Below are 24,250 nucleotides of genomic sequence, written 5' to 3'. Positions count from 1 at the left end.
TACATACAGCACACCCAAAACGCAATCTTACGAAAACTACCTTTTTATTCATCCCATTGATGACATGAAAACTTTCAAAAGAAAAACACAGATAACTTACATTTACAACATGCAGAGGTTTTACATCATGCAAGTCAAACTTTCTTCAGTCAACTGGTCATCTTCTCTTCCAAATGTGCTGGGTGCAAAGCTTCCACAATTAAAAGACATGTCATCAGTTGACCCTTCCAACATGGTCCCATTGTGAAAGTCACCCCTAACCCTTGCTAGTAACTGAAAAAAGTTATCTTATAAAACACACTCCATGACTTGATAGGAGAACCTTCACAGACAAACAACTTAAAACCCAACAAATGGAATCTCTTTTCCTAAAACTGAATCATAACACTTTCGTCACGCACACCATTCAAACAGTGTTCATCTATGACAACCACCCATCCCACTACTACTTCAATACATGACCGACAGACAAAAATGACACAGAGCATGTTATTAATTGTTGCAAGTGATTTACAATTCCATCCTTCTAGAAGATACAAGCAAAATGTCTACAGTGCTCCAGTGACACAGCAGAGAAAGGGGATGGGAGCGGGTGAAAAGGGGAGAGATGAAATGGCGCATGAATGTACACAATGAGAGCCAGAAAGGTGCTCATGTCAGCGGAACATGCGACACAGACTGACGTTCAACATGAACCAAGAATTGATGTACAGTACAGGTCTCGTAGAATACATTGTCTCTTTTTACAACAAACACAGATGTTATAAAGTGCAACAGTTTACTCCTTTAATGTACACAATTCGCAAACACAATTTTACTTTCTATTCGCGGACACAATTTTACTTTCTACTTCTGATTTGACCAAAACATTAACACAGGCTTAACACATGTTCAAAAGAAACGGGTCGAACATATACTGGAACACCAGAATCTTTATCACTTGTAAATCTTGAAACACTGAACATTAGTACAACAGATTGCCTGCTAATGAAAGTATTCAATCAAGTGCTTGTATTCTGAATCGGGATGCTCTTCTATCCAAAGATAAGATTTATGTTTATCAACCCCCCACTCCCCTAGTTTCAACCCACATTCAAGTAATATAAACTAATCAGCTGATAAAACTCACTTCATGGGGTTTTTTCCATTATATATTAGTGTTTTAGTTACTCCTTGTTCGTAAATGGACAAACCATAAAATGTCAACTCCATTCCAAAAGAACATTAAACTTCTGAAGTTCTTTTAAAACAAATCCCAGTACAAAGAATCATAAAAAAAAATCCCAATACAAAGAATGAACTTGGAGGAAACGACTTGCAAGAGAAAAGGAAAAGGGGAAAGCCATGAGTCTGGCCCCATAACCTTTTACTCACAGTGATGTGACCACTTCAGCACAAGTGAGAAAAACAAACAAGACCACATATCTCTAATTATAAATACATCTGTAAGAAGAACAACGAGTACAGGTACACCTGTGCAGCGGACAATTCTGTTTTTCCCTCAATTTTTTTTCAATGTTTTTACTCAATGTACAAAATGATTAGTTCACATTTGTGATTGTTGATGATGAAGTTTGTTATCTCAGATTATATACAGTCAATTTTTTTGCTCCAAGTTTGACACTTGGGTTTTTTCCTCACAATAAGCGTTGAAAGGAGAGAAAGCTTTGCATCTTGAGTGGCGACAGTCCGGACCAAGGAAAAGTTATCGATACCTCAGCGCCAGTTCCAGTAAAAGTAGACAGAAGCAATGCCATTGTTGCGTCACAGGGACCGAACCGACGCTGAGGAAGCGAGAAAGACATCTGCAGGACGGCCGCCATCTTATGTGAGAGTAGGTCCGTGGTGTCGCCAGCCAAGTGAAAAACTAAATCTCCCTAGCAGTTCATGACAAACTCTGCGGTGGGTGCCGTTTCCAGCTCCTTTAGTTAGCTTCGGGAGGCTGTCCCCAGGAGACCTGAAAGCCTCCATGCGATTTTCAACCATCCTGGGGGAACTTCTTTACAGCTTGTTTCAAGATCTGTACACTAACTCACACACACAAACACGAAAAGCCTCAGTAGGTCATCACTTTCCCTTGGCTTTGGCATTGCTCCTAGGTGGGGTGACAGGCCTTCCCTGGTTCAAACCTCCATAGGGGAACTTCTTTTTGTCTGCAGGCTTCAAGATCTGAAAAAAAAGACAGTTTCTTAATAAATGATGCTAAGTCAATTGATGGTCCTATGTGATTTATTGGTAATCCAGTTCAAAGTTGTAACAAGAAGAGCAAACGCTCGATCGAGTCACTTTCGCAGTTCTGAATATTATATGAGGCATCAGATGGACAGGAAGAAATTGCTATTCACAACACAATGAGTCACGTTCACATAAAATTTGAGCCCGGTCACTTTTATAGTTTCCGAGAAAAGCCCAACGTTAAGTTGTGTGTTGCCGAACAGAAAAGGCTAGTTATCTCCCTTGTTTTTCTGATAACGTTCGTAAAAGGCTACAGATGTAAATACTTTGATGTAAAGAATAATCCTACAAAGTTTCAATCACATCCGATGAACTTTGTCAAAGATATAAAATGTCTAATTTTTCCTTTGACGCTGACCTGTGACCTTGAAAAAGGTCAAAGGTCAACGAAACCATCGTTAAAGTGTAGAGGTCATTGGAGGTCACGACTAAACAAAATATGAGCCCGATCGCTTTGATAGTTTCCGAGAAAAGATATAAAATGTCTAATTTTTCCTTTGACGCTGACCTGTGACCTTGAAAAAGGTCAAAGGTCAACGAAACCATCGTTAAAGTGTAGAGGTCATTGGAGGTCACGACTAAACAAAATATGAGCCCGATCGCTTAGATAGTTTCCGAGAAAAGTCCAACGTTAAGGTGGTGTCTACGGACGGCCGGCCAGACGGCCGGCCGGACAGACTAACACTGACCGATTACATAGAGTCACTTTTTCTCAAGTGACTCAAAAAAGCAATTGCATACATTCAGCATATCCCACCCCTCATATTAGCATTCATGCAGACAGGACATGTTCTGCATTTCTTAAACTTATGCTTGGAGAAGAAAAAAAAAATCGAAAAAAATAGGACAGGGAGTGAAAGCAAGAGATGAATTCATCCCCCTCCCCAAGCAATAGATGTATTCCGGGAAAAAAGACTGTCCAATCAAAGCGCTTTTGCAGTCAGACTGCCAACCCTTGTGAAGCCTCAAGTGTAGCAATTTAGATTTTTGGGAGAATTTTCAGTGTACCAAATGGTGTTCAAGTGCAGCATTTTCTAAAATATATTCCCACATCTGCATTTATGCCATCCTGCACAAGAATAGACATTTCTAAAGAAGTTTCATGAGAATGCAGAAACAAGGGAAGACAAGCGAGTGGAAATGAATGCAAGCTGCTGACCGACTTTGTCCCTCCACCTCGGCAAACAACTAACTCTGTCTGATGTGAATGTCATGCAGTGTGCGCCCAATATAGCCTTTTCTTCTGAAAAGCCTATGATCGCTGGCTCACAAGGTGTTTTTTAACTGTAGTCACGTGTGTTCAGGAAAAACATGTGCTAAGTGATCATTGCAAGCGATTGACAGCAAATTGTGGCTCCCATGTGGCTTACTGCCACAGCGATTGAAAATCCTGACAGTTATTTTGGAACATTGCCTATCGGTTATCCAAATCAAACTTACGGATACACACTTCCGGTCGTTGATTGTTACTTGTTGATGCCAAATACATTTGAGTTTTTTTTTAAAGCAATACCGCTTACCTGGAAAGAGCACATGAGGGTTTCGTCCACTGACATCATGGCACCAGCGTTGTCAAATTCGCCGCAGTAGTTGGGCGCAGAGAACAAGGTGACCAGCTGCCGTTTGGCAAAGAACTCATAACCATCCTCCACCACCTGCACAGCAAAGGCAAACTTTGTGTTTTACAGGAACTTGATGACATTCTCCAATGTTTTCCTTCAAGAACTCAGTGATACTCTAATCTGTAACTTGATTTGCACTGAATACGTTTGATTGGAATGTCGCAACCCTCCATGTGAGACAAGTTAGTTTTTAAAGTTTATTCTGGAGCTGCAACATTCCTTAGCCGGTAGCTCAGTTGGTAGAGCACTGGACTTGTGATCGAAAGGTCGCAGGTTCGAATTCGGGCCGGGCCGGACACGGGTCAACTTTATGTGCAGACCCAGAGACGGAAGCCATGTCCCACCCCCGTGTCATCACAATGGCACGTAAAAGACCTTGGTCATTCTGCCATAAGTGCAGGTGGCTGAATACACCTAAACACGCAGACACCTGGGTAGCGCGACTCAGTTGCTGCTAGCTTTCCACTGGGAGGAAGCGACCCGAATTTCCCAGCGATGGGACACTAAAGAAATGAAAATTAAAAAAACAAACCCTGATAACACAAAGCCTAACTAAGACACAGTTTTCCGGTTCAAAAGAAATATTTGCCTGCAATATTACTGCCCAAAACAAAAGTCACCAGACAGTCAGCGCCTTACCTGATGAGCACGGCATATAAGATCAAGGTCGTGTTTGTGAAGGAATTTGGCCACAACTTCGGCACCAAAGGTGAAGGACACACCGCGGTCATTCTCTCCCCAGCCCATGGTCTCCTTGTCAGGGTCAGACCACAGCAAGTCGCACAGCAAGCCCTGGTCAGGGACGTCTGTTGGCCTCATGATGCGGCGAATCTGTTCCATGGACTGCAGGTCAGGGCTCAAGCCTAGCAACACAGTGGCAACACAAGGTTCACAATACGTATTGGTAAGAAATTGGCTCGTAAGAACGACAGATGCAAGAAAATTTTATCACTATTAGTCTTGATGAAACAATCAGAAGCTACACAAATAAAAATTCAAGACCACACACAAATCAATGTGAATGTAGCCAGTCTTAGCATGTGTGAAATGACACTGAAATAAACCATTTAATATCTCTTCTTTAAAAAGAAAAAGGTTTATTAAGTTCCATGTATCTCTTCATCTTAAAGAAGCACAGCATGACACACATTACATGGAAGACTTTCTTTTCTTTATTTGGTGTTTAACGTCGTTTTCAACCACGAAGGTTATATCGCGACGGGGAAAGGGTGGAGAGGGGATAGAGCCACTTGTCAATTGTTTCTTGTTCACAAAAGCACTAATCAAAAATTTGCTCCAGGGGCTTGCAACGTAGTACAATATATTACCTTACTGGGAGAATGCAAGTTTCCAGTACAAAGGACTTAACATTTCTTACATACTGCTTGACTAAAATCTTTACAAAAATTGACTATATTCTATACAAGAAACACTTAACAAGGGTAAAAGGAGAAACAGAATCCGTTAGTCGCCTCTTACGACATGCTGGGGAGCATCGGGTAAATTCTTCCCCCTAACCCGCGGGGGGTCATGGAAGACTAGTTTGTGATTTAAACTCTAAGGTGATGACTGATCAACAGCAATTTTATATCTACACAGGGTCCCCACTGGTTTTTAGAAACAAAATTCCATGACTTTTCCATGAGCCTCAATAACATTTTCCATGACTAGATCCACAGGTCGCCATTTCCGAACACGCAAACTTTTTACGTCTTGTCACTGCCAGTTTTGACACTGGCTTGCTTTGCACTGAATTTGAGTCAGTTTCTACGCAGTGTCTCTTCGACAAGCAAGTCAAGCATTTGCTACGCAGTCAGATTATCGGTAATGTTTGCTGGTCCTGTCATTTCACTAAACTGGACCAGCCACTGTTTGTATCCATCTGCACTTTTGTAAATTCCGTTTCGTAACCGTCACTGTGACTTGACGAACTGTCATTTTTTCCACCGCGATACACAGTTCATTGCGAAGATCTTCCTCGGTAATTCGTTTCAATTCCGCATACTTTTTGTTGTCAAGAATCAATTCGAAAGAAAGTTTCAAACTCATCATCCTCCATCTTGCTTGTCGAAGCGCTAAAGTACTTTATCGATGCAAAAACAAAAGCAGAAAACTTCGACGAAACCGACTCAAATGCAGCGCAGACGACACGACGAGATAACGGAAGGGAGCCTCGCTTTGGCTCAAGTGCCGTTAAAAATACCGTTATTCTCGTATGCAAATACGAACGAGAAGTTGGTCATACGATCAAGCCTTGTGCTGGCGACGCAAATCGCCGCTGGCTGGCAAAAGGGGGGGGGGGGGGATGGCTGGGCGACGAAAATCGCCGCTGGCGTGCTCAAGGTTAATTTTTTTCTTATTGTTATTTTTGTTAAATTCCATGACTTTCCATGGCTTGAATTGAAATTCCATGACTTTCCAGGCCTGGAAAATTAAAAATCAAATTTCATGACTTTCCAGGTTTTCCATGACCTGTACGAACTACAGACATGCGATCAAGTCAGCTGCAGGACTGGTCTGTGTTCCATCCGTCTCATGTCCGTACTTCACAGCCATACAAAAGCCAAGAGTGGAGCACAGCTTTTTTTATCACCCATCCTCAGGCCACATGTGCCCCACATTCTTGGGACAGGACTGGGTGGCCGAGTAGTAACGCACTTGCACTCGGAAGCGAGAGGTTGCGAGTTCGACCCTGGGTCAGGGCGTTAGCAATTTTCTCCCCCCTTTCCTAACCTAGGTGGTGGGTTCAAGTGCTAGTCTTTCGGATGAGACGAAAAACCGAGGTCCCTTCGTGTACACTACATTGGGGTGTGCACGTTAAAGATCCCACGATTGACAAAAGGGTCTTTCCTGGCAAACTTGCATAGGCATAGATAAAAATGTCCACCAAAATACCCGTGTGATTTGGAATAATAGGCCGTGAATAGGATATGCGCCGAAATGGGTGCAATCTGCTGGCCGATGTGAATGCGTGATGTATTGTGTCAAAAAATTCCATCTCACACGGCATAAATAAATCCCTTGAATATGTGCGCGATATAAATTGCATAAAATTAAAATAAAAAAATAAATCCATGCACTTAAAACTGAACCCACGGAATACACGCGATATAATCCTCATATTGATTGATTGATTCTTGTCCAAAGCCTGGCTGCATAATTGCTTTCTTTGAGCAGAACACTGAGATGTAACATGCAAACTCTTGATCTGTTATGGCTGCTGATAGAATCCTCATGGCGAAACGCTCAACCACACTGTTTAGCTGCCAGGAAAACACTAAGATCCAACTGCAAAAAGATCTCTTTTAGAAAATCACATCGATGCATACACAAGAGACAGAGATGCACAGCTGTTAAAACCATAATCTTTTCTCTGCCACAATCCACTCATAGTCATGTAACCCTGAGTCAACAAAGCAATTAACAGGATAAGGTTACTATCCTTTGCTCTGCATCTGAAAATAATGCAGGCTAAAATAGCTTCACATGTCCTTATTTGACCGGTCTTCCACTTGACAAGTCAGTAATAGTCATAAACTGATAAAGATAACCACAACAGGGGGTGCAGAAAACCACATAGCCTGCCCTGATAATAAAATGTGCTCATCAATGACTAATGAACTGATAGCAAGATGATGGTTTCAGAAATATGACCTACAGGTAAAAAATCACATCGATGCATACACAAGAGACAGAGATGCACAGCTGTTAAAACCATAATCTTTTCTCTGCCACAATCCACTCATAGTCATGTAACCCTGAGTCAACAAAGCAATTAACAGGATCCTTTGCTCTGCATCTGAAAATAATGCAGGCTAAAATAGCTTCACATGTCCTTATTTGACCGGTCTTCCACTTGACAAGTCAGTAATAGTCATAAACTGATAAAGATAACCACAACAGAGGGTGCAGAAAACCACATAGCCTGCCCTGATAATAAAATGTGCTCATCAATGACTAATGAACTGATAGCAGCGTTAACAAGATGATGGTTTCAGAAATATGACCTACAGGTACTTGCCCATACAAAAACAGACCTTTAACTTTATAATAAAAAAAATTGCAGGCTCCACAACAGCTATAAATCTGAACAAGAAAATCTAATGCTCATACTACTAACATTAACCGTACATTATAATTGACTCAAAAAATACCTGGGACTCTAGCTCCGTAAAGTTTCAAAACTCTTACTCCATAAATCTTTGAGAAACTGATAAATTTTCATCTTTTGGCCAGAACTCAACCATGCTGTGACCTTAACCTTTGACGAAGGTCAACAAACCTTGTGAAAAGTCTGGGGATCATCAAAACCTAGCAATATCTAAAGTTTCAAAGGCATACCTGTCAAGCTCTTGTGGACTCACACCATAAGATTTTGCTCACAAAATCATAAGTTTGCACAAAAAAGCATAAGACAACGTGCAAAACTGCAGAAGTCGTTAGATTAATCACCACAAGAACTAAATACATGCACACATAAAAGAAATCAGCCTTATTTCACACAGAATAAAAAAAAAACTTTTCTCAACACTGAACTGCACTGTTTTATGTAATTTTGAAATGCAAAGCATGTTTAAATGTAAATTGTACCGAGAATCACCTAAATTGTACAAAGACGGCACACGTCCAACCAGTCACACATTTACACCCCTGACAAAAATTTTACCAGCATGCACAAAACACTACATGATAGTAAAGGCACAAGACAAGTGTGTTTTAACAACATTCATTCATTGAGCACAGTGATTCAATCATGAATGGAAACCCCCACCACAATGTGCAAAAGAGAACATTTTAGCCAAACAGAACATGTAAAACACACAAGTTACAAGTCAGAGACTCATGTGTGTCTCAACAATCAAGGACAAATACCAGATCAACAAAAATATGACATGTAAATGCTTTAGTTTGAGGTTGCACATGTTCTAAAAACAAGTCGTATATGATTGTGATCGGTTGTGACAAACATCCGGTCTCTACCTCTTCGAAAATGCATCACAACGCCCTTATTTTTATTTATATGGCTTCACACTTGGTACAATGTGAGAAAATACTGTGTAGATACTAGAACAACAAAAATATGACATGTAAATGCTTTAGTTTGAGGTCGCGCGTGTTCCAAAAACAAGTCCGACATGATTGGATGTGACAGAAATCCGGCTCCTTTCGCTTTCGATCGCGAGCTCTTCGAAAATGCATCACAACTCCCTTAGTTTCATTTCTATGGCTTAAAACTTCGCACAACATGAGAAAATACCTTGAAGATTAGACACCGAGAACAACAACAATAGTACAAGTAACAGCTTTAATTTGAGGTCGCGTGTGGTCGCACAGTACTCGGTCAGATCGCACTGACGGTGTGCACATGCGCGTTGCCTTGTACTTCCGCCGGATCAGTTACCGCGAGATTTTGTAGCTGTTAATATTTTCTCGGACGAACCTTTGCGATCTTATTTTATTTGACCAAATTGTTTTGTAAAAACCGTAAGATCTTCGGCATACGCCGTAAGACTTGAAAAAACATCAAAATTCCGTAAGAATTACGCGAAAAACGTAAGACTTGACGGGTATGCAAAGGTATAGGTTCAATAACATCAGATAAAACCTCAACAATCCCTTTTTTCATCTACAGATGGCCTTGCGGGCCCAGATTGCACAGGCGAGTAAAACTGTCTACCACATATATCTGAAAAGCAACAAATAATAAAACCCACCTCCATGGCAGCAGAAGATCTTTTCATCAATGATGGCTGCTATAGGTAAGCAGTTGAAGCAGTCTGTGAAGGTTTTCCACAACTTGATGTTGTACCGTCTTTTGCCTGCAAACAAATAATTGCCATGTTATCTCTGCTCAAATCAGCTCCTTACAACAATTTCTTTTCAGCTTCCTGCTACAACACCTTTCCGATATTCTCAAACGTTAACTACCAAAGAAAACCACACTCACACACACAAAAACCAATGTATAAAATATACAATGTTCGGAGATAACTGTCAGGTTTGTAGGGGCTCTGAGAGATTAAATACTCATTTTATCGAAGCAAAATTTCCGGAATGACATAGGCCAGTCACCAGAGAGGGGTGTGTCTAAAATGTGTGGTAAAAGTGCATGTGTTATAAGGTTGCCTCAATAAAACAAAAGCAAGAGTATTCTCTCTTTCACAGCCCATTCATACCCGACAGAGTTTTGTCCTGAGTGTTTCTATTGAGCTGCACTTAAAGAAGAGCGATGTCTTCTTGTCAAAAACTTACATTCGTCGTAGAAGCCGTAGATCCTGTTGATGCTGGCACATTCATGGTTGCCTCGAAGCAAGAAGAAGTTTTCAGGATATTTGATCTTGTAGGCTAGCAAGAGGCAGATGGTTTCTAGGGACTGTTTGCCACGATCAACGTAGTCACCAAGAAACAAGTAATTGCTCTCAGGTGGGAAGCCTCCATACTCAAAGAGCCGCAACAAGTCGTAGTACTGACCGTGAATGTCACCTGTCAACACACAAAAAAGCAAACACCATGAGTAAAAGCATCAACACAGCGGAACCACCCCCTTTAGACACCCCCCCCCCCCCCCCCCCCCAATCTTAGTTTTTCAGGATCTGTTCAATTTCTATTCTAAGGCTCCTTCCCTATTCACAACCTGATTGTTCACATTATGGGGCACATTGTCTATCAGCTGGTTATTATGATTAGATACTCCTAGTCCTATAACACCCAACCTCTCACACAGTGGTGTAGTACATCAGCCCTGAAAGTCCATCAAATAGTGTACTCGCCTTTGGCTAGTGATTTTGAAAATTTACTAGCCAGAGAGCAAACTTTACTAGCCAAACAAACCATTATTTGTTTTAGCAACTTTACTCGCATTTGGCGAGTAGACAAACATTTCTACTCGCCAGTTATATATTTCTACTCGCCACGGCGAGTAAAATACTTTCCACTTTCAGGCCTGTACATACAATTTGCAAAGCTTTGAAGATGCATCTTCTTTAGCACCTGCTTCTACAATACAGGGGTGTTGCTAGACATCCGAAACTGTCAAAAAGCTTTACGACATTTTGAAAAATGTTCCGCTATTAGTATTACCGTGGTATTATATTGGCTCATCGAAAGTCACCGCAACATTGAAGCACAAGAGGGGAACACCAATACAATCATTGTCTTAGGAACACAGAACATATATTGCAAGCTGCAACTGAAACAATCAGCTTTGCTGATTCAACTAAAACAGACACCAATTCTCTGAAACTTGTTCAAACCTTTAAGTTTAACTTGAATTTCTTGAAAGTAAAACAATAAAACTCTTCCAATCTTGTGCACATCTTAACAAGCCTTGGGAAACATGACTGGTAAAACACCAACATAAACACACTCTGACACAGTCACATAACAATTAACATTGTGACTGATTCTGTCTAAGTTGACTGGAATAACAAGAAGGGCAAAGCCCATACGACTCACATGCTTGACCTTGACATGACCTTGGGCCAAGGTCATCCAAGGTCATGCAACACAAAGCTGTTAATTCAAGACATAGGAAGTACAATGGTGCTTATTGGCTCTTTCTACCATGAGATATGGTCACTTTTAGTGGTTCACTACCTTATTTTGGTCACATTTCATAAGGGTCAAAGTGACCTTGACCTTGATCATATGTGACCAAATGTGTCTCATGATGAAAGCATAACATGTGCCCCACATAATTTTTAAGTTTGAAACAGTTATCTTCCATAGTTCAGGGTCAAGGTCACTTCAAAATATGTATACAATCCAACTTTGAAGAGCTCCTGTGACCTTGACGCAAGGTAAACCAAACTGGTATCAAAAGATGGGGCTTACTTTGCCCTATATATCATATATAGGTGAGGTATTAAATCTCAAAAACTTCAGAGAAAATGGGAAAAATGTGAAAAATAGCTGTTTTTAGACAACATTTATGGCCCCTGCGACCTTGACCTTGAAGCAAGGTCAAGATGCTATGTATGTTTTTTGGGGCCTTGTCATCATACACCATCTTGCCAAATTTGGTACTGATAGATTGAATAGTGTCCAAGAAATATCCAACGTTAAAGTTTTCCGGCCGGACGGACGACTCGGGTGAGTACATAGACTCACTTTTGCTTCGCATGTGAGTCAAAAATGAGAATGGCAGAACACCAGTGATGCGACATGATGTTCAAATCCAAATCGAAAGCACTGACTGACTGATAAACTATCGCGAGCCGGCGGACACAAACGCTGAGTGTCCAAGGGAAACCACTCTGGCAGCTATCATTTTCGTCAATGGCTTCCGTTCAAAACATTGATGTTTCGTTTTTGGTATCCCCAGTCAGTACATCTGCAGCAGTTTTAGCAATCAAAGCCTGACCAATATAAACAAAAACGGACAAACCATGGCCGATTCAGACAAATACTCTTCGGACATTTGGCCGATAAGGACATGAAAGTTTCAGCCAAAGCAAAATAAAATCAGCGATTGGCCGATCCAAACGACACCCCTGCTATAGTTCTAGTTCTAGCAGCTATTCATTAAAATGCATCTTCTAGTTCAAACAGCTATTCATTGGGTTGAACCACATGTACTTAGTAAGGACCCCTCATAGTCACGTCCTTTTACTCAACAGGTACTTTTCTCCCCAAAGAGTGAAAGACTGCAGAAAGCATCCATTTCCTTTCCTGACCAACAAATACCTTACTTGTGCAGTGGTGAGCCATAATGAGCAGACTCAAACTCGCTGATTTTTTCAAAAGGAAAATAGTGAAGAGGCTGATCTACATAGTACATTGCAGGACACTCAATAATTCAATGGGTCAGGATTTCACATACACGAAGAAGCCTAACCTTTTGTTTACAAACCCAGAAACAGACTGTGACAAACTGACAGAGAGGACTGTTTGAAGAGTCCTGCCAAAAACCTCGCTCCAGGAAACAAGGAAAAGGACTTCGCATAAAAATTGGGCAAGAGCACCGAGCACACGCACTTTTTCCTTGTGTAAAACTACAAAATTTAAAGAAGTTGAAAGTACATATATATATATATATATGCAGTGGAAGATTACAGAAAAGTTACAATAACTCTCTCGTGACAGACCACCTGCAGTGTACACATTCTTACTAGCCTACAGCAGACGTGTAGCTGATTGCTCTGAACTTCACCAAAATTCATCATACTTGTCAACATAACCTCAGAATACCTACCACAGATCTTGAGGGGAGCTTCAAGTTCAAGCAGAATAGGCTGGCTGAGGAAGATCTCTCGAGATTTCAGGCACAGCCCTCTGATTTCAGACTCTGTCAGCTGAACATTTTTCCCTGGTCGTGATCCACGGACTGAAACAAACATGGAAATAATACAATAAATGAAATACACAAAACCGGATAAAGCTTGCTTGGAATAAGCTACATCTGAAATTCGTTATGAGAAAGTTAGAAATTTGCTTATCATCTGGTTTGCTGATTCTTCTAGTTCTAACAAAATAGTACTGTCTGTGCTTGACTAACTTGACTAGTCACCATGCAAGATAATGAAGTAAGATTCATCTACCAGAAGATCAAAACAACAGTAACAATTACCATATTTGTTACATTTCGTTAATTGTAAAGGATAGATCACATAGCAACAGATAAGGGCATAGAAATTCAGGTCGCCGCTTACGTCACTCTCCCTCAATATATTTCCGCCATACCGCCATAGTTGTTTTGAATTATGAGTACGAGTGAACAATCTTGCACATGCTACATAAGACTGACTTAAAACATAATTGTTACACCGCATATGGAAGTTTACAAAAGCTGCGAGTCTTACGGAATTCATTCAGTCTGATTTTTACCAAATCAAATGACTGGCGTCAGAAGCGAAAGTGTACGAACTGACTCATGAAGTGATGAACTATCAAGGGTGTCGATTAAATTTCTCTTTATGACACAAGCGTTCTCTTATTTCCCCACACAGAGGAGAATAATTGTAACATTCCAATCTATTCAAACAGATACAAAAACATGCCATACAAGGAAATGACCACATTAATGTCATTCGTAAATGAAGTAACGGACAATTTGCCTTCTATTCTTGAACGACAGATACTCCACTTACCTTCCAATAGCCTTGCTATAATACTATCTATATTCAATTTATCGGTATCAGCCATTACAAAAACAACCAAGCTTTAAGATGACAGGGTTTAAAATCGTCTATGACTTAAATCCTTGCAGATGATTACAGATTTAGCACGAAGGCTATCTACGAGAGACTTCAAGTCTAAGATGGCGGCCGTAGTGAAGGGCGTATGAATATCTTTCAATATTTACAAACGAGAGAGCATCAAATACGGTTGCATGTGAGGGACCCCGAACTAGCAAAATGTCCAGAAGCGTTGCTTTCTACAATGTAAAACGCATGCAATGCATTGATTTAAAGAAACATATGGAATGTTAAAAGTATAGTTTCACTTCCAAAATAAGGTTTATAGTTCGGTGTAAATGGGCGGAAATGAAATGGCTAGTTGTACCAAATCGAGGCTCCAGGAAGTTTGCGACCTTTTACTGCAAGTTTTTGTGGAGGAGATGTAGTCATTATGGGTTAGACACTCTTTTCATGCTGCATATATTCAGCATGGATATAGGGTCCAGTCTGGATTGCGTGTGTGTTATACATCATGTGGAGGAAAAGGAAACGTAAACCAAAATGGTGATAAAGCGACGAGGTGTGTATTGGCCGCCATGTTTGTTTATCCAAGATACGGTCACCTGCACACTCAACCCAATAAACATTTTCCGGAACAGACACTTTTCATGAACATACCCATCCAATTCATTGTCAGTGCACCAGTCAGCACTAAAAAGTATACATACAGTGTTCATGTCTTGGTGTATTCAGTATCCTCTGTCCTGCACTTGTTTATAAGTGATAAACTGAGATTTTGTTCGATTTATTGCCGTAGCAACTGCAGCTCTTCTTCAGTTCTTGTCAGTTCACGCAGGTACTTGCACATAGTATATATATGTGGGCGTATTTTAATGGACAGTGTGAGATTCAGTTACAGTTCGGCATGTTGGCGGAAAATGCATGTTGTGACGACCATGTCTTCGGTCCCTGACCCTAAAGCTGGTCTATAGCATAGGCTAGGGTTGATGTGGACCTTGTCCCTTCCCAGTTTCAGCTGAGACCCCCCCACCCCCCTCCCCTCCCTCCCTGTTCAACATCTTCAGAATATGTTTACATATCATATTTCGTGGCAAGAAAAACAAGGGGTACTCGACCCCCCCCTTGCCTAAAATTCAAGGGGTCGGCCCGCTATTGCGCGGGGCCGCTATTGCGCGAATCTTTAGGGTTAGGGTTTGGGTTAGGGTTAGGGTTAGATTCGCGCAATAGCGGCCCCGCGCAATAGCGGCCCAGCCCCAAATTCAAGAGGTAGCAGTGAGCACTGATGTAGTGAAAATATTTTAGTCAGCCCTATGCTGCTAGTATTTTTTCAAACCGGTTCTCAAACTTTTATGATGTAACCAGTCCAGAAAAAAACGGTAGGCTGGTCATTGGAACCAGTAAGAGTCCAACTCAAAGTACTGGTTTTGTTGTTTTACCAGCCAAAAAAAACCCGGTAGTTCTAAAATAGTAAAAAATCAACCGGTAGGTCATACCGGCAGCCAATTTTGTTCCGGTATTTTCTCATTTCAAGTTCAACCGGTAAAATACAGGTAATTACCGGTTAACGCCAATACTGACACCCAGACACTCAATATATGTCATTCCACACACACACATGATGTCTTCATAGTTTTTCGGTAAGTAGGGATTCGGTAAATAGAAATTTGTAAGTAGGAATTCAGCAAATAGGGTTCGGTAAGTAAGCATGACACTGATTTTAGGTCATGTGGAACACTACCCCCACCCCATCCCTCTCTCTCTCTCTCTCTCTCTCTCTCTCTCTCTCTCTCTCTCTCTCTCTCTCTCTCTCTCTCTCTCTCTCTAATTTTTATTTTTTTATTTTTTTATATTTTTTTTTTAAATTATATAATTGTGTGTCTATGCGTCCCAAGGACAGATTGTAAGAAAAGGCGTAGCCTTAAATCTAAATCCTTGTAAAATAAAGTTCAATTCAATTCAATTCAATTCTCTCTCTCTCTCTCTCTCTCAGGAGTAGTCAGAGTCACTGATTGTTTAACACTAAATACTACAGTTGGCATGGACTTTGCAGGGAGATAACTCAGTCGATAGCATCTCTGGCTTTGAAATCAGGTTAGCGCTATTGGTGTCCATTCAAACCACAGTTTCGGTTAGGGATTTATTTCCCAATTCCAAAGGAGTCAACTTGGTGCAGACTTTCTTCGGTGTCCCAACACCCCTGTGTGCACAAGTCTGCATAATAAAGATCCCAAGTTCACAGCAATGGGAGGGAGGGAGGGGAAGGATGACGACGTAATATTGTTCTTTTCAATGCACAACACAGCTGGTACGGGACTAAGTAATATTATTGTTATCCCTGGCTGTAGTCACTGGTGTTAGCTTGAAGGTGGAGGGGGAAAAATCATGGTAATTTGAGATAGGTTAAAACCGTCAGTTGAAAACGAAATTTCATGACTGCTTACTGCCGCATTTGAACACAGAACAGGTGTTCATAATAGACAGGAAAGTTGAAACCCGGGATCCTTTTAGATGGTAAGGCCTAAAAAAAAAAATAGGTGTGGTTACGGTAACCCGACCTACCCTATTTTTAGGGGCCGACCCTATAACTTTTTATTACATTTGTCAAAAAACACACACAAAAAACGAGTGCAGAAAACGCAATGAAAGCGAAAGCGCTTGAGTCGCACACTTATTTTCCTGTCAAGTAGGTTTAATTTGTACACATTAGAAAAAAAAGTTTTTAAAAAAAAGTGATTGCCTACCTTCCTACCCTATTTTTTTTGGCTATGTTACCGTAACCACACCTATTTTTTTTTTTGGCCTAATATAGGCAGGTGAAGGTAATAAACAGAAGGCAGTAACGGCAGGGTTGTGTGTCATTTTAAGGTCTAACTGGTAAACTATAACAAAAAAATAAGAAGAAATGTCCAGTTACAGTATTGGCGTTAACCGGTAATTACCGGTATTTTACCGGTTGAAACTATAAAACCTGTACTCTGAGTTAGACTCTTACTGGTTCCAATGACCAGCCTAACGTTTTTTTTCTGGACTGTTTGCTTCATAAAAGTTTGCGTACCGGTTTGAAAAATTACTAGCGCAATCACTGAGTTAACACAAACACTGCTGTTTAAAATCAACACCACTACAGGCCCCTTTATTTTGGTTGTCTGATGCTGTTTTGTTGTGTGTGTTTTTTTGTTGTATGATTTTTAATAACTTCAGTCTTAACATCTTTTGCACATTGTACGGTGGGCTAATGGATCTATTCATTGTGTTACAGACTTCCAGAAGGCTGCGGCCTTCATCCATGAGTTCCTGCTGAAGTTGAGCGAAGACGTAGAATGTGCAGAGCTGAGAGACACGCTCAACCTGGCGCTGCTGCACATGCAAAAGTACTACAGGTTATTACAGGTAATTACTGGCTTCTGTTCTCTTTTCTCCTTGAGAGGCTTACCTCACAATTTGGGATTTTTGAAGGGCTTCTCAGTCTAGTGCTTATCAATTCTGACTGTAAGTGTAATGTTTAAGGTGCAGAATTGTCTCCTTTAAAAAATGTCAGCAGGCGTTTCATACCATACTCACTCTGTAGGGATGACAATTGATTTTGTCTTGTGTAATTTCAGACTAAAAGCATTCTTGTGGACTTTTTCTTTTTTGATTTACAGTCCAGAAGTCAAGAGAAGAATATCAACACCCTCAGCCTTTCAGCTCGGGGACTGAGCCCTATGACCCCATTTGTAGACGCTCCGGACAAATTTCGTTGGCGATGGGTGAATCTGGACAACGCACGTCTTCCCTCCAAGTCCAACATGTCTGTCACCGACAGCATAAACCTGACTACCCTACCTACCATGATTCGAGCCGTCAAAGCGGGCAACATCAAAATCATGCAGGAACTTATCGACCAAGGTAAGGGGAATAATTAAAGAAGATAGAGGGTGGAAAAAAAGTTTTGTATAAGAACGAGGGAGGAAAATAATGGGAGAGTGTTTGGGTGTGCGTGTGTGTGTGTGTGTGTGTGTGTGTGTGTTGCTTATAACATCTTGTCTGGAGTCAGTGGGTTGAGGGACAGGGTAAAGAAATGTGTGTGTACCTAAGAGAACAACGTAAAAAAACTAAATGCGAATTGTTAAATAACAAAAAGATGTGAAGAAAGACATAAGATTACGATTAAGAGCATAGACAGGTGACATTGTGCTGGCAGAGGAACTGCATGGCGACAAGGCAACCCTGCAAAAAACAATTGCGTCAATACAGTTTACATTAGTGGACGCTTAGATGAAGAGATCAAGGTAGAAGATACAAGAGAAGGAAGCAATAAAAGCATCAACACGTGAAACCCTGTTGGTAGAGAAACTTTATGGTTTACTGGGCAGACCTCATAAAACAACGGCTAAAAAAAATAACTTTGGTGTAAACTACAATATTGGACGCTTACATTTTTTACAAGGAGTGATCAATGTAAGAAACAAAAGAGAAAGGAAGAAAAGCATTCTGTTCAGGTCAGTGAATTTGTTAAAAAACGGGAATTTATATGTTATGTATAAATCTAAAAACAAAGAGACTGCCAACGTTCCAAAATTCAGAATAAAAAACCAAGAAAGGTAGGTTGTTAGAACGTTTGTTATTGACAACTGTTATTGTATTGTTTTGTCAATAACAAACGTTCCAACAACCTACCTGTCTTGTTTTTTGATTATGTTATGTATAATTTCTTCTGTCTTTGTTTGTGTTTAGATCCCTCAACTGTAGATCATCATGACGGAATCGGACGAACAGCACTGATGTATGCTGTTCATCATACAGAACATAATGCCCTCAACTTGCTTCTGGAAAGCAGAGCTGATTTTAATGCAGCAGCACATGGTAGGTATTAAGAGAACTGCTTATGTTTTGATAGAGTGAAACATATGGTCATGGCTCAGAAAAGGTGTCCAATTTGTGGGACACTTGAGTCACAAATACAAACTCTTGGATTACTTTCCATTTTGGGGTCCAGCAAAACTGTTTATGTGTTTAGTTGTGTCTGGGCAGTAACAATGTATTTTCATCAATTACTGCGGAATGAATTGCATTTTAAATTTTAACTGGAGTGTGTTACATAACACCGTGTCACACATTGTTTTCTAATATACAGTTAACAGTAAACCTATTACACAATAAAAGTTAACTGCATTAGTTAGTATCTACCTTGATCTTCATTTGTGAAAAGTGGCATTCCCCGACAGCAATAATCTGCATATCTAGGTACCCTAGGAATGTGTGTATGTTACATGAACACCAATAAACAAAACAACGATCAAACAAGTACTCAAAGAACTGAAAAGATTACTGTTTCAGCAGTCAATCAATTCTTAGTTCCACACACTTCATACGGACAGTCTGCAAAAAAAATCAAATCAGAACAAGATGTGAAAATGTATTCAAACAAAAATCAACTTTCTGTGTCTCACAACACAGACATTCAAAACTGCTAAATTCCTATTTATTTTACACACACAACCTTAGAAATACATGTAATGGGAAGAGAAACAAGTACATAATAGTAAAGAGTTGAAATGCATCAATGATACCGGACCCGTTATTCCCATTATCAGTTATCTGTCAAGTCATTCCTAAAAGTTTCCAATGAGTGTGTTACATTTCACCAAAAAAATCAAACTTAAGGACACTGTCAAGATATTCACATGAAAAATGCACGCAAAAGAATGAAAAATGAAAGAGCAAAACCATAACAACCTAACAATGATGTCTTATGACTTCTACCATGCTCCAATTCACAATACAGAGAAGATTTTCTCACTTTTGACACTGAGTGTGTTACATTTCACCAAAAAAGTCTTACTTCACATTATTTTGTAAGGTATAAAGCATATATCCATCCACTTGGTAATGAAAACAATACACTGTACAAAAAAACTTGATAAACCCAACAAAAAAATCTTAGGTTGAAGGCGGATTTTGAAGTTATCAAGAAAAATGCTGTTTATTCGCCAATGAGTGTGTTACAAAACACTGTCATAACATGAACAAAACGTTGTTCATATTCAGTGCATTCAGTTAATTGTGAAATTAATTATAGGAATGACACCATGGAAATGCAGGAATGCTACACAACTATTGAAACTATTGTTGACACATTCCGACAGCAATGATCTGCATATCTAGGTACCCTAGGCAAGTGTGTGTGTTACATGAACACCAATAAACAAAACAACGATCAAACAAGTACTCAAAGAACTGAAAATTACCAATCCTTCAAAGTAAATTGTAACAAGAAGGGCAAAGCCCATACGACTCACATGCTTGACCTTGACCTTCACATGACCTTGACCTTCAGGGTCAAGGTCAAATAACTAAACCTAGCAATGACATCATACACTAAGAACTGCTTTACACATTTTTCCTACCAAAATACATGTGACCTTGTCCCAAGGTCAAGGTCATCCAAGGTCATGCAACACAAAGCTGTTAATTCAAGACATAGGAAGTACAATGGTGCTTATTGGCTCTTTCTACCATGAGATATGGTCACTTTTAGTGGTTCACTACCTTATTTTGGTCACATTTCATAAGGGTCAAAGTGACCTTGACCTTGATCATATGTGACCAAATGTGTCTCATGAGGAAAGCATAACATGTGCTTTTAAGTTTGAAACAGTTATCTTCCATAGTTCAGGGTCAAGGTCACTTCAAAATATGTATACAATCCAACTTTGAAGAGCTCCTGTGACCTTGACCTTGAGGCAAGGTAAACCAAACTGGTATCAAAAGATGGGGCTTACTTTGCCCTTAGATGAGGTATTGAATCTCAAAAACTTCAGAGAAAATGGGAAAAATGAGAAAAATAGCTGTTTTTTAGACAACATTTATGGCCCCTGCGACCTTGACCTTGAAGCAAGGTCAAGATGCTATGTATGTTTTTTGGGGCCTTGTCATCATACACCATCTTGCCAAATTTGGTACTGATAGACTGAATAGTGTCCAAGAAATATCCAACGTTAAAGTTTTACGGACGGACGGACGGACGGACGGACGGACGGACGACTCGGGTGAGTACATAGACTCACTTTTGCTTCGCATGTGAGTCAAAAAAACACTCTAATTCAAAACAATAAACGCAGACATCCTTTTCTGTTTACTTGATTCATTCCTTACTTTGTTCCAGCAAGATTTAAATAATTTTCAAGATAACTGTACAAACTATTGGAGTGTGTTACCTCTCACGATGTGCGAGTGGTGTGAGTAACACACTCAACACTGTTCCTAAAAAAAACCCACTCTAATTCAAAACAATAAACGCAGACATCATTTTCTGTTTACTTGATTCATTCCTTACTTTGTTCCAGCAAGATTTAATTAATTTTCAAGATAACTCTACAAACGATTGGAGTGTGTTACCTCTCACGATGTGCGAGTGGTGTGAGTAACACACTCAACACTGTTCCTAAAAAAACCACCTCTAATTCAAAACAATAAAGGCAGACATCATTTTCTGTTTACTTGATTCATTCCTTACTTTGTTCCAGCAAGATTTAAATAATTTTCAAGATAACTCTACAAACGATTGGAGTGTGTTACCTCTCACGATGTGCGAGTGGTGTGAGTAACACACTCAACACTGTTCCTAAAAAAACCCACTCTAATTCAAAACAATAAACGCAGACATCATTTTCTGTTTACTTGATTCATTCCTTACTTTGTTCCAGCAAGATTTAAATAATTTTCAAGATAACTCTCCAAACGATTGGAGTGTGTTACCTCTCACGATGTGCGAGTGGTGTGAGTAACGCACTCAATGTAAAAAAACATATATTTCTTTTTCCTGTAATTTATTTCATTAAATTGGCATGAAAACAAAGCACAAGGTGAACTGTATGGAAAGACTATAGAAAAGGCCAGAAAAAACACATGCAATGACATGAACGCTGAATAACTTGGGAAATTGGTTGAATCGTCTCAAACATATGTCTTTAAAAATCAAAATAAAGAAAAATCTTTGTCCTAAAAAATGCAAATTTTATCAAAACAAATCACAATAACACTTCTAACTTTCAGATGAAAAAAAAGGAAGTAAGTTGTTATTTAGTGAAAATAACAGTGTTTCAAACTGCAGGTGAGTACGTTACATACAACGAAAAAGCAGTGGTTTTTATCTTGGCCGTTTACGTCCATCTCCTCCATGCCACACTGAGTTCTGAGTTCGAGACAGTCAATGCAACTTTGTAGCAGACGATAGAACAGTTGTTTCCATCGTTGGAAGTCAGGAACATGTCGATAAACAACTTTGATTTACGTTGTTACTTTTCGCGGTAACACGAAAGTACACAACAACGAACTTAAGACTTATTTTCATTGCTTTGTCTTCTGTGTTTGTGCATATTTTTTGTTTTAAGTAGTAGATTGTTCTTTCTTGTCCAAGTTTATCGCTTAGTTCAACGTCTGTCATCATTATTAAAAGCGCGGCAAAAGCTAAAACTGCCTACGTGACTCCAAACACGAAAAGTAACATACTCACCGTTGGATCTAAACTTGATCTCAGCCGACTGTTGGGGTGAGGTACAGGTTATCGTGCAGTATGTAAACAATAACTAACACCTTCTCTTTCCCTCTCCATCAAGTTCTTATCCAAGCAGTGTGTGTAGTACGCACAAATACGACGTTTCAACACCAAGTAAAAAAGTGTCCCAACTTCCGGCCCAAAAATCGACGTAAATTCACTCTACTATTGCGCCTTGCTCGAAAACAAAGTCATCAAACCTTTCGGTTTCTACCAGAATAGTAACTTTATTCAAATCTGCACCCCGTGTCAGTACTTTCAAAGGTAGAATAAACCACAACTGAGCGTGTGGGGCGTTTAAATGGGGTAAGGGTTGAGTTCGACGCCATTTCTGAGCCGTGACCATATACAGTGTTATGGTATGCTTGTTAGTTGTTGTTTTCTTGTGAGGGTGGTTGTTTGTTGTGTTTGTTGTTTTTTGCCACTTCTTGCACTTGCCAAAGCTATTTCTGCTTGCACACACAGAGTGCCAGCTCTCTATTTATGAGTCCTTCTCTTCAATTCTATGTGTGTGTGTGTGTGCGTGTATGTGTGTGTGACTATCCTCTCTCCTTCTTGCTCTTGCTCTTGCTCTCTCTCTCTCTCTCTCTCTCTCTCTCTCTCTCTCTCTCTCTCTCTCTCTCTCCCCCCCCCCCCTCTCGCTCTCTCTCTCTCTCTCCCCCCCCCTCTCTCTCTCTCTCTCTCTCTCTCTCTCTCTCTCTCTCTCTCTCTCTCTCTCTCTCTCTCTCTCTCTGTGCATTTTCATGTCTGTCCCCTCCTCCCTCATGAGTCCAGTCATTCAATCAAGATTTCAAGAACAAAAACTTCGCTGAAGAAGACAATTGCTACTTTGTGTGTAGTTTCTCTTTTTTTGTGCAAAATTTTTGCTGAAGTCTGTGATTCTTACCTGTTTACAGATGGGTCCACAGCTCTACACTATGCATGCCATGAAGGCAACGAGGTTGCCTTAAGTCTGCTTCTGGATCATGGGGCAGACACAAGAATCTTTGACGTCCAGGGCAGAGCCCCCATACACTGGGCCGTCGCCACTCCTGCCACAGAATGTCTGGAGGTATGTATGTACCTGTGTCATTATGTTTCGGGAGACTGTGGGATTTATGTTTGATAGTATACAGTGGTATCTGGGATGTGGGGCTTCTCTGGTGACAGAACACATCCCATGAAAGGATACCTGTTGTTCCTTTGTCTATCATCTTTACCAAAATGTACCCATCATGACAGGACTGGATGGCCGAGTGGTAACGCATTTGCGCTCGGAAGCGAGAGGTTGCGAGTTCGACCCTGGGTCAGGGCGTTAGCAATTTTCTCCCCCCTTTCCTAACCTAGGTGGTGGGTTCAAGTGCTAGTCTTTCGGATGAGACGAAAAACCGAGGTCCCTTCGTGTACACTACATTGGGGTGTGCACGTTAAAGATCCCACGATTGACAAAAGGGTCTTTCCTGGCAAAATTGTATAGGCATAGATAAAAATGTCCACCAAAATACCCGTGTGACTTGGAATAATAGGCCGTGAAAAGTAGGATATGCGCCGAAATGGCTGCGATCTGCTGGCCGATGTGAATGCGTGATGTATTGTGTAAAAGAATTCCATCTCACTCGGCATGATTAAATCCCTGCGCCTTGAATATGTGCGCGATATAAATTGCATAAAAATTTTTTTTAAAATTTACAAAATTAAATCCCTGCGCTTAGAACTGTACCCACAGAATACGCGCG

The 24,250-nt window shown here is 40.3% G+C and overlaps 2 protein-coding genes across 5 annotated transcripts in view; one reads left to right on the top strand and one right to left on the bottom strand.

Annotated features, from left to right (window-relative positions):
• Positions 1–27: 27 nt before the first annotated feature.
• Positions 28–14,142, bottom strand: LOC138975986 (serine/threonine-protein phosphatase PP1-alpha catalytic subunit). The gene is made up of 7 exons (XM_070348772.1): positions 13,946–14,142; positions 13,051–13,182; positions 10,110–10,340; positions 9,572–9,676; positions 4,497–4,720; positions 3,756–3,890; positions 28–2,169 (listed from the first exon to the last, which is right to left on the bottom strand). The coding sequence occupies exons 1-7, from the start codon at positions 13,998–14,000 to the stop codon at positions 2,068–2,070; spliced, it is 984 nt and encodes a 327-aa protein (XP_070204873.1). The 5' UTR covers positions 14,001–14,142; the 3' UTR covers positions 28–2,067.
• Positions 14,143–14,368: 226 nt separating this feature from the next.
• Positions 14,369–24,250, top strand: part of LOC138975983 (uncharacterized) — a 33,694-nt gene continuing 23,812 nt past the window's right edge. For all 4 annotated transcript variants that reach the window (XM_070348767.1, XM_070348766.1, XM_070348765.1 and 1 more), the window contains exons 1-5: positions 14,369–14,555; positions 17,256–17,386; positions 17,641–17,884; positions 18,713–18,841; positions 23,432–23,586. In XM_070348767.1, the coding sequence (XP_070204868.1) occupies positions 14,537–14,555; positions 17,256–17,386; positions 17,641–17,884; positions 18,713–18,841; positions 23,432–23,586 (678 nt within the window). In that variant the 5' untranslated portion in view covers positions 14,369–14,536. The remainder of the gene's footprint in view (positions 14,556–17,255; positions 17,387–17,640; positions 17,885–18,712; positions 18,842–23,431; positions 23,587–24,250) is intronic.

This window comes from Littorina saxatilis, linkage group LG9 (genome assembly GCF_037325665.1).
Source record: "Littorina saxatilis isolate snail1 linkage group LG9, US_GU_Lsax_2.0, whole genome shotgun sequence".
Lineage (NCBI taxonomy): Eukaryota > Metazoa > Mollusca > Gastropoda > Littorinimorpha > Littorinidae > Littorina > Littorina saxatilis.
Note: the sequence above shows the minus strand (reverse complement) of the source record. Positions and strands in the feature narration are given on the sequence as shown.